Consider the following 13911-nt stretch of genomic DNA (forward strand, 5'->3'; position numbering starts at 1 on the left):
TGTCATCCAAGAATGGTTACAGGCGAAATCTGCTCACCACAGGCAAGTGACAAGTCAATTTTTCGCCTCAGTCTAAAAGCTTTCAAAATATATTATTTTTTTTGCATAATTTGCACTTCTATTTTTAATTGTAAAACATCATTTCATCCACTGTTAATTATTAATCACAAGTTGTGCCATCGAATTTATTGAAACAGTTTTATTTCTAGAGTTAGAAATAAGAATAATGATAATAACAATAATAACAAAAACTTCTGGATCGGAAATCCTTAATGTGAGCACTACAGCATTTCCTTTTAAATAACCACTCAACTTGCCATATCTTTCCCTCAACAGCTGTCCTGTCATAACTGTTATCTGTCAAAATTGACTTGTCACAGGCAAGTGACAAGTCAATTTTTCGCCTCAGTCTAAAAGCTTTCAAAATATATTATTTTCTTTGCATAATTTGCACTTCTATTTTTAATTGTAAAACATCATTTCATTCACTGTTAATTATTAATCACAAGTTGTGCCATCGAATTTATTGAAGCAGTTTTATTTCTAGAGTTAGAAATAAGAATAATGATAATAATAATAATAAAAACTTCTGGATCTGAAATCCTTAATGTGAGCACTACAGCATTTCCTTTTAAATAACCACTCAACTTGCCATATCTTTTGCCCTCAACAGCTGTCCTGTCATAATTGTTATGACAAGACAGCTGTCATAAACATAAACAGTTGATAACTTTTAAACGTTTTTCTTTCTATATGAATGACTTTACAAACATCCACTGTGGAGTTCCAAAAATCCCCTCATTTCTCTCTCTCAACATTATTGCAATATTCTTTTTTACTCCACACATGATCCACTATGCGTCACACTTATGGTTTTCGTTTCAGTCATGAAGCAAGAAAATTAAGTCACTTTACTTGAAAACAGCAAATCTCACACACTTGAAATGTGTGAGTAAACATGAAAGTTTTTCATCACAAAACAAGTAAGTTTTTCATATCATGAAAATATTTATTTAAATTACAGTTATCATAAATACATTTTTAATAAAATCAATGTGTTCATATATACAGTATGCACAACATATGTAGTAGACAATCTATTATTTAAAAAAATAATTGTACTTTTCTCAGAATATAATTTCACTGACAAAATAAACCAGTAATTATAAAAATTAAAATTGGTGCAATCTAATCAAATACTGTGGAACATTTGTACTTCTTAAATTAAGAGGATAAAAATCCATTATTATTTTACAGCCAGTATGCGAAACTCTAATATCGAAAACTACGATCTAAGAGTTTCGTGCCGAAGAACTATCGGCGAATCTCGCATGCTGGCTGTAAAATAATAAGGGATTTTTATCCCTTAATTTAATTAACTTCGCCAGAAAAAATAGCTGTTTGGCTTTTCATCTTATTTGTACTTCTTATTCTTCCTACACTATTTACCTCTTAATTACAGTAGGTAAGGCTTTGTAATATAGTATAGTCTTAAGCTTAATTTAGCAGCTCACAACATGAATTGGCTTTAAATGCTTAAAAATTTAACATAGCAGAAATTACAATTATCTTACAAAGATCAAAAATCCAGTCATGTGACTGAATACATTCTGCAAAGTAAGTCAGCTACACTAAGCGTCACCTACTTTCTTGCTTTTGTGAATTTTATTTGTTTTACCTATTAATTTTTTATGGATAATTTATATAAATTCAAACCCTTCATTATGAACTTGAACCCCTAGGAGTTGTGATAAGCAATGTTGTGGTATACATTTTATAAATCCACGTTAAAAGAAAGTATATTTCAGTATAATGAAAATTAAAGAATGTATTACTGTGTTTTGTCATCATAACATTTTAGTTTTTGAAGACATCACTTACAACAATATTCATATAAAGTAGACCAATACATTGGGCAAGTAAAAATTGTTTGTGGCTAGTAGATTCAACCCTCCAATTGACCATGACGTCTTCTATAGACGTCCAGTTAAATCTGGATATGATTCTTAATATTGAATAACATGGATAAGAAGTGCAATTTGACTCACTATTTCATCCACCTCGCCAGTAGGGAGGTTAAGCTGTATTTCTGGAGCTCTGATTACAGGTACTTTATTATACGAGGATCTGAAGTCTTATTTCAGGAGGTCCACACACTGATCATTATTCATACACTACACTATCATACCTCTCTTTAGACTTATTTAATGGCAGAGCAATCATGACTGTCTTTGGCAACCACTCTTAAAGCGAAAACAACTTCATGCCCTTGATAGTTACACTCTGACAACTACCAGGATTGACCTTATGTTCTCTCTCTCATCCAATCATGCTGAAAAAGGACCTGTCATCTCATCACTCACCTAGCCACAGATCTACTTTATGCAGGGCTGGATTTATGCATCAGCTGGTTATATATTAGGGCCTCACATTACACGAGTCTCAGTATAGATAACCTAAAATTTATTCAGTATAGAAACCTCTTTAAAAGTTATAGCTTAGGGGTGATCAACCATAAATTTGGCCCTGACTCTATAAATCCTATTTTTTTTAAACATAAATTTCCATTAAAATCTCTTTTCTGCCTTTCAACCAAATGCAAAAAAATAATTTCTTGTCATACAATTTACTTTCTGACCCAGCAGAAAAAACAACTTTTTACAAATATGTTTTACCAAGAGAACTGCATCAGTTAGCTAGCTTCTACTGATTTAACCATTTCTGAAACTCATATAGCAGGCAAATGTCCTAAGAGGCAAGCCAGCTCCTGCTAGCATAAACCCAACTGCACCATGTTGGAAGACTTCTCTGCTGGTGATTGAAGCCAAAATTCAGTGCATGGTGGGTTTTTGCCTAATGCTGAAGAGAATTGAGGTTCAGCACAGTACCTGGCAGAACTAATGCAGAGATTCAATATCCTGATGTGGGAGTCTAAGGTTTGAGTGATCCTGGATCACTCATAATTTAATTGCAGTTACTGAAACCCCAAGCCTCCACAGCTCAGTTGGTATAGACGAAACCTTTTGGTCAGAAAGACCTGGGTTCGATTCCCATCCATGACATGAGAAACTTATCTGGTTCTCTTTCAACTAAAGGTGAGTTAGCCAGTCTCATATGAAGGTAGGTTTTTTTTTTTTTTTGCCTGGAAACTTGGATTTTCATCCCTCAGAATGGGCAAACCGGCCCCATGAGCACATACTGATTTACAGCCATGAATACTTATGACAATGAGTGGAAGAGATAATGTCCTCACTGCATGTCATAATGCCTGTAGTTAACCACGAGTTACATCATGATAGGCAACCTCCTAGATTGGAGGTGGCACTAGAATGGAGAGGGGAATCCAGGAACTTTTTTGATTAAAATGTACCTCGATAAAGATCAAATCTGTTCTAGGTAGTGTCTATTCCCATAATGGGTGGCATATACATACCTGAGAGGAAGGAAGCGACTGCGCATTATTGCTCATCTCTGGGTAAAGGATTAAAAGCAAGAAGATAATTTCTTGTCAGATTTTATTTATTTTCTGACTAGGTTTTTATTATTTTATTTTATCCATTTTTGCAATATGCTCTCTGAACTCCAATCAGAGAGCATATTGCAAAATATGCTCTCTGATTGCCATCCTGTCTGCCATCATCCCCAAACTTCCTAGCTTTGCCAATTTCCTGCCATCCAGTTCTGTAAATGTAATACATAGTTGGAAAGATTTTTTGCTCTAAAGTTCACAATCTTACACTTTAGCATGTTATACTGACAACTGCTACAATTTTCCCAGACTGTCTATACCGAGAACAAAAAACAAACACAGTTTATTGCTAATAAAAATGAAATATTTTGGACAGAAAATAACTCCATCATCAATAACAAATTAAGAAAATTGGAAACGAGGCCAAAAAAAAAAAAATTACAGTAACTGGGATTCAATGCTGCTCAATGTAAGACCACTACACCACATATTGGAGGCCTGAAGTGTTTTGAGAAAGTTCCATGTTTGGTCTCCAGACTGTAAAAATATAATGCAATAAAATAATATCATCCCACCTACTGTACTAATGTACTATAAATTTAATATAAAATCTAGTAAAACCACACTTAGGAATCCCAAAGAAAATTATAGTGCTGCAAAGAAGTCACAACAATAAGGAGTATTTTTATTTAAAGTCAGCAGCAGCTATGAAACTCACATAACCTCAAAGAGTATGGCTGCATTAATTTACAAAAAATTTGGGAGGCAGTCATTTTAAGACAACCTCAAACATAAGAGCTGTGAATAAACTTCCTGAACTCACCTTAAAAGATGACTTGATAAGATATTAGTTGTTGTTTCCCCCCCCCCTCTCTCTCCCATTGCTATTTGAAATGTTTTCACAATTACTGAGTACTTTTGTGTGGAGTGACAAGTATCTAAGTGTTGCTGCTTAAAATTCAGTGAAATATTAGCAACTAATGAATAAGCAATATGATTCTGTTCCTTTGGTGTTGTGTTCATTTCTATAAACCATTTAATTATAAAATGAAAAAAAATCACAAACATCCCAGCCTTTTAATATGTCAAATTCAATAATCAAGTGTAGTTCTTCCTTACTACACTTGTAAGATCCTTCTTCGAATGAACAGTTAATTTACATTATGAAGAATCGTGAAAGTTTCATCTCAGAATAGTGTGAGAAAGTAACTTCCTGCTACTCAGAGAACTGCATGTTGCAATAAATAACAGATTGATGTGTATTCTTGCAATAAGTTCAAAAATGTAGTCAATACTTCATTCCTTCCTGTATATCTCTGTTATTCAATGTGAGGAGTATAAAGACTAAACTATCAATAAATAATCTCCATTATATGCAACAATATGAATACAGAATGGAAAAAGGGAAAGAAAAAATTACCTTCTTTGGAAACCTTAGCCTTTGGTACAAACATTTTATCTTCATCTTCCTGAATAGCTTCTTGGTTTGGATTATTCTCTAAAAACTCTCGCCATTTTGCTGATATAAGGGTTACCATCTTAGAAATTGCTATTTTTGGATTAGCTTTTGCTATGATAGGACGAATATGTTGAGAAAATAGTTTATAATTAGTTAGGTTCTGGTAATCAGGTTCTGAATAGATTAATTCAACATCCTGAAGACCAAATTCTGTACATATTTCTGCTGAACTCTTCTGTGGCTGAAATTTAAAACAGTATTCTATGTATTCATTTGGATACAGATGGAAAATTGTTCATCATTATATAAAAAGACAGAAAGATAAAATTCATAAATAGTTATGAATCTTTATATTAAAAAAAAAAACTCATGGTCATTATTTCATATACTAGATGAATTTTGTGCTTCTAAATCTTTATGATTGATTGCTAAACTAGTAGCAGTATAGAAAATTTGTATCACACTTTAGGAACAATGTCTCTCCCCCCTTCCAAAATAACATAATAATTAATATTATCCTGTCATTTATCAAAGTCAACATCTTTACAAAAGCTAAAAATAATGGAAATTGTGATGGCAGTTGTTAAATTTCCCAACTTGCATTTTGTACAAGAGTTCCACTTGTGCTTAAGCTTGCCTGTTCAACTATGTAGATAATTATATTAAGAAATTTTTTCTTTGTACACAATATTTTATTATGCACAGGATCAACAGAGCTGATGAAGGCACAGCTGCATCCAATGCTTGGCAGTAATTCTCTGGTAGAATGACTTGTTTCCCATTTGTTTTGATATGCTTTTTCTATTAGATTAGTCAAAAGAAGTCTATTTTAAGATCTGGTGAAACTGAATGTGGTGAAAATTAAATCAATGAATAACATCATTAAGCAGGAATATGCTGGTGACATGGATAACAGGATGGTTGAATGAACAGATATCCAGATATTAAAAAGTTGCATAGGAGTAGAATCAAGGAGAAGGTAGAATGTCACAGGCTCTGGACTTTAGCTGCTTCAATCTGTACATTAATGACAGGAAATGATAACACTAAGAGGGCATGCTGCAAAATAGCTCATAGGATTACCTGATTGCTAAAAAAACACAGTGACAAATAGAGATAAGGAAGTTATTATATCTCTTTATAAAGCTTTGATAAGGCCACATCTGAAACTACTATACACAGATCTGGTCTCCTGGGTTTCTAAGGTATGAATATGTGGTCAAGAGGATCCAGAGAGTGCCAAGATGAAAAACAGATCTCTTCATGCTCTCTATGAAAAACAGACTGAAGATTTGTGGATTAAAAATTTTAGTTGATAAACAGAGCAGAAAAGAGAAGATATGAGAGAAACATAAGTTACTAAGAGTTTGTGTGTGTGTATTTTACTTACTCATAAAAACTCTTAAATTCAAAACAAAAAGAAAACACCGAAATTAATCTCCCAATTAACCTGGCACACAGGTTCGTATCCCAGGATATCTCACAAGTAATCTAAACATCTTTAAACTGACCTATTAACCCATTAAGAGATTGAGTCTTCACACACTTTTTAACCAAAATAAAAATCTTTAATCTACAATTAACACAAATATATACAACATTAAATCAACTACTTAACTACTATGCAAATACTAGTGTATTCTTTAATTTACAACAACACTGATGTGCACAACTTTCTTCCAATACGTAAACCAACAGTTATTCTTTCTGGATAAAATTCCTGGAAGCTTAGTCGCTTGCATCCTAGAGAACTTTCATTTCTTTTTGAGAAAGACACAGGAGAAACACTAACAAAAATCAAAGATACTCTCTATATGACACCAACATAAGACAAATTCTTCTTGAATGTTAAAATCACAACTCTGAAGAAAATATATCCTGAGTCATCCAATGCACTTCTATAACCAACTTTTTATATGAAAGTAACAGCAAACCCCAATGAATAAACTACTAAAACTATATCATTTTAGAATGAATTAACTTTCTACATGAAAGTCTCAACATTCTTCTAAAAACATTATCACAGTTTCAACATTTCAGAACAACTCTGCCTTCTATATGAAAGCTTCTGAAGATTAACTAAAACTGTATCCACTGTTAGAAATTACTTATCAGACTGAGAATCCTAAACATAACTTTGCTGGGTCCATTTCTATATTAACTGGCAACCAATAAAGTTACTTTCAGTTTCAACTGAATTAAATCCTATGTGGATTAATAACATCTAAAAACTTTGCATTTATCTCTTTATACGAGGATATCCTCTCTTAGTCTTCTGTTTCTAACTTTTGTTCTAATTTCTGTCCAGTCTTTATATGAGGGTGGTCTGAAAAGTTCTCAGCCTAACAATGAAAAAACAAATTTATAATTTCAAAAATTATTTTTATTTTTCAACATAATCTCCTTTAAGACTAATACATTTATTCTAGCGATGTGCCATTATCCTGTCCCTGTAGTGGTTCTCGGTAAGATCTGCAAAATACCCCTCTACTGTAACCACCTCTTGATTTGAAGAAAAATGCTGACCAACGAGGAAGAGTTTTAATTTTGGGAAGAGATAGAAGTCAGAGGAACCCAAATCTAGGGAATAAGGTGGATGTTCCAACAATTCATAGTGCAGATTTAATTTTCCCATTGCTAAAACACCTTTGTGGGCAGGTGCATTATCCTGATGAAAGATGATTTTTTTCTTCTGCAAACCGGGTCTTTCTCATGAATTTTTTCGTCCAGTCTGGTTAAAAGATCAGAATAATATTTCCTGGTTATTGTTTTACCCTTTTCAAGATAATTAATAAACAAAATGCCTTTAGCATCCTAAAACACCAATGCCATAACCTTTCTTGCTGATGGAACCGATTTTGTCTTCTTTGGCACTGAACAATAGGCTTCTGTCCACTGTTTTGACTGCTATTTGGATTCTGGTGTGTAATAGTGAATCCAAGTCTCATCCATAGTAATAAATCGACGCAAAAAATCAGTTTTATTCTTGTTAAATCGCTTCAAGCTCTGTTCAGAGATTTTCATGTAAGTGTGTTATTGATCCGCTGTGAGCAAGTGCGACACCCATCTTGCACAAAGCTTTTTTCAGTTGCAATTCTTCATGCAAAATATATGCTACATGTTCTTTTCAAATGCCTATAATCTCAGCAATTTCATGCACTTGGACTCGCCAGTCATCCAATATATATCGTGCACTTGATCAATGATTACTGATGTTGTTACACTTTTTGAACGTCCTTCACATGGATCACGTTCAAGGCCGGTAAAGCCACTTTTAAACTCGGTAGCCCATTTCTTAATTTTCGAAAATGAAGGAGAAGAGTGCCATTAAACTTTTATGAACTTCAAATGAATTTCTTTTGGAATTAAAAATTCTTGTACAAAGAATTTTATAACCGTACGATACTCAATTTTATCCATTTCAAGGGATACAGACAACACTTTTGCTTCAGACAGCTGTATTAAACAAACTACTTGATAGAATGACTTGCAATTTCACATGGTTGCTTATGACAGATGTACCAACTTAGAAAAAAAAAATCTTGCCGATAGCGTTGCCATCTATAGTCAAGGCCAAGAACTTTTCAGACCACTCGTATATTGAAGACACAGAAAAACCACATCCTACTCCATAGACAGTTGAATGCCTAGCAACATTCAATAACATTCTTTTTGCTTCTGCACATACAAACATTTAGCAGCTTTACAAAATACCTTATTACTAATTTCTAACTTTAATTCATTTAATATATTTTAAACTTGTGGGATATCTGAATTTCAGTACAGATATCCTAAAAGATTGATGCAGAAGAAATATTTCAACACATTACAAAAAGATATCCTGGAAATAGTGATTGAGTGTGGTTATCAAGGACATGCATGAGAGAGCACGAGTTCAAGGAGAAATTTGACAGTTATTGTGTGAATAGTTGTTACAGGATACTTGCAATGAGTATTCAAACTACATGGAGATGCTCATATAATAATAAATATCGCAAAAGGTGAGAAAATGTTTTGGAGGCTACTGGAATGGAAAAAAAAGAGCATGATGAAATAAATCACTGAGAAAGGTGAAGATCTGATAAGGTTATTCTGGTTATTTACATAATTACTTTTAAAAAGTATTAAATGAAATATGCTAAGAGAGTAAAAGTAAAAAATATCCAGGGGATTGCATTCCCAGCAATTCTGCAAACCATCCAGAATTCTTAATCAACATTAACACCAAAACCACGAAAATAAAGCAGGAACGTAGAAAACTTCAGCTGCATTCTCAATAGAGAACCAATACAACAAATAAAATATTTCAGTTTTTACAGGTTTTTTACAATTTTTACATTCAAGCTGAAGGAACTGCAATGGGACATTCACTCTCCCTGCATTTGCTAACTTTTATTTAAAACACTTAAAAGACACCCTTGTCTTAACTCTTACAGCAAGAACTCTTAAATATCGAATGATATATGAAACTCAATGGCTTCTCAGAAAGGACCATGCAACAGCTTATTAATTCTTATAATCCTAGTTCGGGAAAAAAAAAAAAAAAAAAAAAAAAAAACAGTATGCAGAGTTCCAATTCCTTATATTTCTGGCATCTCAGAACACATTTCCAGAATTCTTAAGAAACATAATTTAGTGGTTACTTTACTTCTTATCAACAAATTATCAGCACAGTTTCCATCTTCAAAAGATAAACGTCTCCTGTAGCTATTCTTAGTGTCTACAAAGTTCCTTGTGATTGTCATCATTGGATCACTATAGAAAAAAGAATACAAGGACACCAATCTTACATTAGCAACAGTAAATCTGAAAAATTTGGCACTGCACAGCATGGAATAATACAGACCATAACATCATAGTCCGAAACGCTCTTGCTTCATTGATGTCAGTATAAATTTGAACACTTGTTTAAAAAAAAGCGATAAGGCCTTACTTTACCATCCAAACTTATAATGACTGCCTCTCTATCTAAGACTTAATCACACATCAAATTTTTTGTTTAATAATTTTTTTCAATCTTTTTCAATTCATTTTTCTTTAAATAGCTAATGAATTATGAATATTGCAACATTTTCTCAGTTATACTCTTGTGCTGTTTTGTGTATAACATCACAAGGCTCTTTCTTGTTCAAATCAATCCACTGTTCTCGTTCTACTTTGTAATTAACTATTGTCGCCACTGATGATGGCCTGTAATATTCAGGCTGAAATATATGGCCGTAAATAAATAGTATTACTCGTCCCTTATGTTGTTGTTTTTTTTTTCATGTTAATTGAAGAAATCTCTCATGATCCAAGTATCTCTTAAACAAGACTAAGTAAGGATATCCATCAGCAGTGCTTTTTGTGTGTGTAGAACAACAGGTGCTGATATACATTCTTTGCTAGTAAGAAAAGTTGAAAATTAAAATCATACCACATCCATATGTCATGTGTCACTGTTAATAAAGGTGTCAGTACACCATACCATTGCATACCACCACAAATAAAGCACTGCTCATTAGTATATATTACTAGGAAACTAAGTTCAACTATATACTTCAGTGAACACGAGCGTGTTCTAAATAACTTTGTTACTAAGTGTTCAAGCTCTGATAATAATGCTTGTTGGTAACAGATTCTTTTAAAAAACAGAAAACAAAAAATCAGTACTGTATAAAATTGTCCTTCACTTCCAGTTCTCAACTCACTACTTTCAGTCTATTCTCATTAATTTGCTTTGAATTACTATAAGTTCATCTTCAGGATTGCCTAATAGGTCAGTCAATAAGGCTAGTCACAAAATTTCCAAAACACACACAAACTAAAAGTTTCAACTTCAATCAGAACATATCTATTGTCATGTCTTGGTTGAATTACTGTAAATCCATCTTGGTAAATGCATGAGAGGCTAATCCACAAGGCTACCCAAAAAATTTTTGAAATTAGGACTCTAGGTTCCACATTCAATTACAATACATTTAGGATTTCAACAACAGTAATATTGTAAAAAATAATGATAATTTAAAATTCTGAATATTTTTACAAATTGTTTATGTTAGTATGTTTATTACTTTTAGTTTCATAACACGCATTGTTGGCACTTGCGATGTGCCAGTTATTGATGTTATTTTATCAAAATGAAATATAAAGCATTTAAAAAATTTATGTACTTACTGTATTTGGATAGTTGTGTTACTTTCAAAAATTTTATTGTGGTTGAAAATTATTAAGTGTTGTGTTTTATGTTTGTAATGCTAACGGAGATGAGACGTCAGCCATTATACTTAACTTCTTGCTTGCCACTTTCATGGAGTGCGCATGCTCGCCAAGGAGTTCGATGGGTGATTGGCAGCTGACAGAGAGAGCATTCGGTATCATGGTAACAGAGAAAACAAGAGAGCATTTGGGAAGAAAAGAGAACACAGGCCAGTATCTTTGGGTTCTGAGGAAATTAGGTTTTTTTTATGTGACAGTCAGAGAAAAATTAATAGTACATTCTGAAAAGGGAATCGTAGAACTGCAAGTTTTTAAAGTGGAGAAGTTAAGACTGTCAATAAGTATTGGTAAATAAAAGAAGATATTGCTATTGACGTTCTAAAGAAATGTTCGACGAAACACTGATTGGAAAATTTCATCTATCTAAGGCCACCGGATCTAACTTATTTCTACTGGAAAAGGAGATGGAATTTAGCAACTTAGTAAAGCAGTATAAGAAACTTTTTTGCTGGTACAAAAATTAACAAAATTGAATTGCATGAAGCGAGAGTAATTATACTTTGGTAAATTCAAAATATCTTACTTCAGTCAGGAAGAATTAATGTGTGCTACACGAGAGTAATGAGAAAGGAATCTTATGAAAAGAAGAAGAGAATGTTATATCTTCGGAAAAGGGCCTTAACAGAGAAACTGGCTAGGAACATTTTGTTATTGTGTAAACAAAGTGTTTAGTCTAGTGGATGTGATGAAGTATATGTTAAACAAATCAGTAATAGAATGAGTTAAAAATGGATGATCTTTTAAGTGTAAGTTTATTTTAAAAGGCCTTGGATCCAATTAATTTTGTAGTTAGTTATGTAATTTTGTTTGAAATGTATATATATTGTTTTTGTTTTATTAAATGTGTATATTTTTGTATTTGGTCTTGAGTCAGTGATTTTTTTGGATTCTGAAAGAAACAGTAAAAAAGTCATTGCACCAATCAGAGTGAACCCTTGTGCATATATAAATACACTTGGAAATAGAAATAATTGTTATAGAGAAAATCTCATAAAACTGAGGATAGATTGAATAAAAATTAATAATATTATCCTATCTAAACAAACAGTGCAGTCAAACAGAGATTAAATAATAAAAATCTCATAACAAACAAATGGCGCAGTCGACTTACAGGATTGGTTGTGATTTAACTTTATTTTAGACTCCAGAAAGTAAATCTCGACTCAAGTAAAATGGCTACAGGAGATAGTAATTCTAGTTGTGAAGATTCTTTAGTTAAAGATGAGGAATTTTTTAAGTTAATTAATCCAACTTTAGTAATACCTTCTTTCTCAAGAGATAGTAGTGAAAGCGTAGAAACATTTTTTAAATATGCAGAAAAAAGTAGAGATTTAGGAAAATGGTCAGATTTTCATTTGTTAATTATACTTCATAATAAATTATTGGGCAAAGCCAAAACATTCTTAAACACATCCCCTGTAATGAGAGACACTGATAGTTATGCAACGTTTAAAAGTTTGCTAATATCAGAATTTTCAAGTGTAAGAGAATTAGGGCCTAACATTTGGAAAATTCATCAGTACATCCAAGGTAATAGGGAGTTTGTTTCAGAGTATTACCACAGACTTTGGAGCATTGCTCATAAATTTAATGTTTCATCTGAAGAGAGAGCCTCTTTAGAATGGTTGCTGTTTAATCAATTCAGGCTTGGTCGTAAAGATAATTTGAAAGAAACAGCATACAAGAAAAAGGATAAAAATCTTGAACAGTATTTTCAACTTGTTAGGGAAAAAGAAGAGAGATTTAGAGATATATTTTATTCCACAAATAATAAACAGGTAAATTCTTTTCAGTATAATGAAACTTATTCTCCTAACACTGTGGCTACAGATAAAGTGAGAGAAGGAAAGTTTCAAAAATTAAAAGGTGTTAAGAAAAAGAAACGGTCTAAAGAAATTTCTGTGAATTTCACTGATGTTACAGATCTGAGTCCAAGGTACAGTCACATGATTTGGGAAAATTAGAGGAACTGAAAACATTTCTTAGTGAAGAAATAGAAAGACAACAGATACCAACAGTAAAAGGATGGGAACTTCTGTTTAAGATGATATCTGATTTAACAATATCCAAGAATCCTACAGATAATCAATCTTTCTTTTGTAAATCTAATGGTATTGACAGGAATAAAACATCTCAAAGGAGATATGCTCCAAAATGCTTTAGATGTCATTTTGCTAAATACTGTTATTATGTTAAGGATAAATCTTGTTTTCAATATAAGAAATCTGAGAATAAAGGAAAATCTGGAAATAATTATTATTCCAATATCATACTAGCAAGGACAGAAATGTCAAACTACTCATCAGACATGGGTAAAGCCAAAGACAGCTCCAACCCTAAACGAGAGTTTGATGTATCATTAGCTGCTTATGCTAATAGAGATAATCCCTTGACAGTTCTACAAGGATTTATCGAAAATGTGCCTTGTGAAATCTTACTCGACACAGGTGTGCATATTTCACTCATTTCTTATAGTTTGTTCAACCAAATTAAATCTCAAATTCCAAATGATATTTCAGTTTTAAGTTATCCAATTAAATTAAAGGGTATATTTGAATCAGAAATTTCAGCTGATAAGCAAATAAATGCTTTTATTTCAATTCCTTGTTTTCCTTTGAAAGTTTGTCATCCATTAATAGTTCTTCCAGAATCCTCTAATCCAAATGTATAAGTAATATTTGGAATTTATTTTTTGAAACGTCATGCTTTTGCATGTCATTTTGTT

The 13911-nt window shown here is 32.4% G+C and overlaps 1 protein-coding gene across 4 annotated transcripts in view; it reads right to left on the minus strand.

The window, feature by feature from the left end:
• Nucleotides 1-13911, minus strand: part of Mi-2 (chromodomain-helicase-DNA-binding protein Mi-2 homolog) — a 692327-nt gene that overhangs the window by 576135 nt on the left and 102281 nt on the right. For all 4 annotated transcript variants that reach the window (XM_090390662.1, XM_090390660.1, XM_090390659.1 and 1 more), the window contains exon 4: nucleotides 4890-5169. In XM_090390662.1, the coding sequence (XP_090246788.1) occupies nucleotides 4890-5169 (280 nt within the window). The remainder of the gene's footprint in view (nucleotides 1-4889; nucleotides 5170-13911) is intronic.

This window comes from Typopeltis vanoorti, chromosome 3 (genome assembly GCF_054136105.1).
Source record: "Typopeltis vanoorti isolate ZY-2024b chromosome 3, IOZ_Tvanoo_1.0, whole genome shotgun sequence".
Taxonomy (NCBI): domain Eukaryota; kingdom Metazoa; phylum Arthropoda; class Arachnida; order Uropygi; family Thelyphonidae; genus Typopeltis; species Typopeltis vanoorti.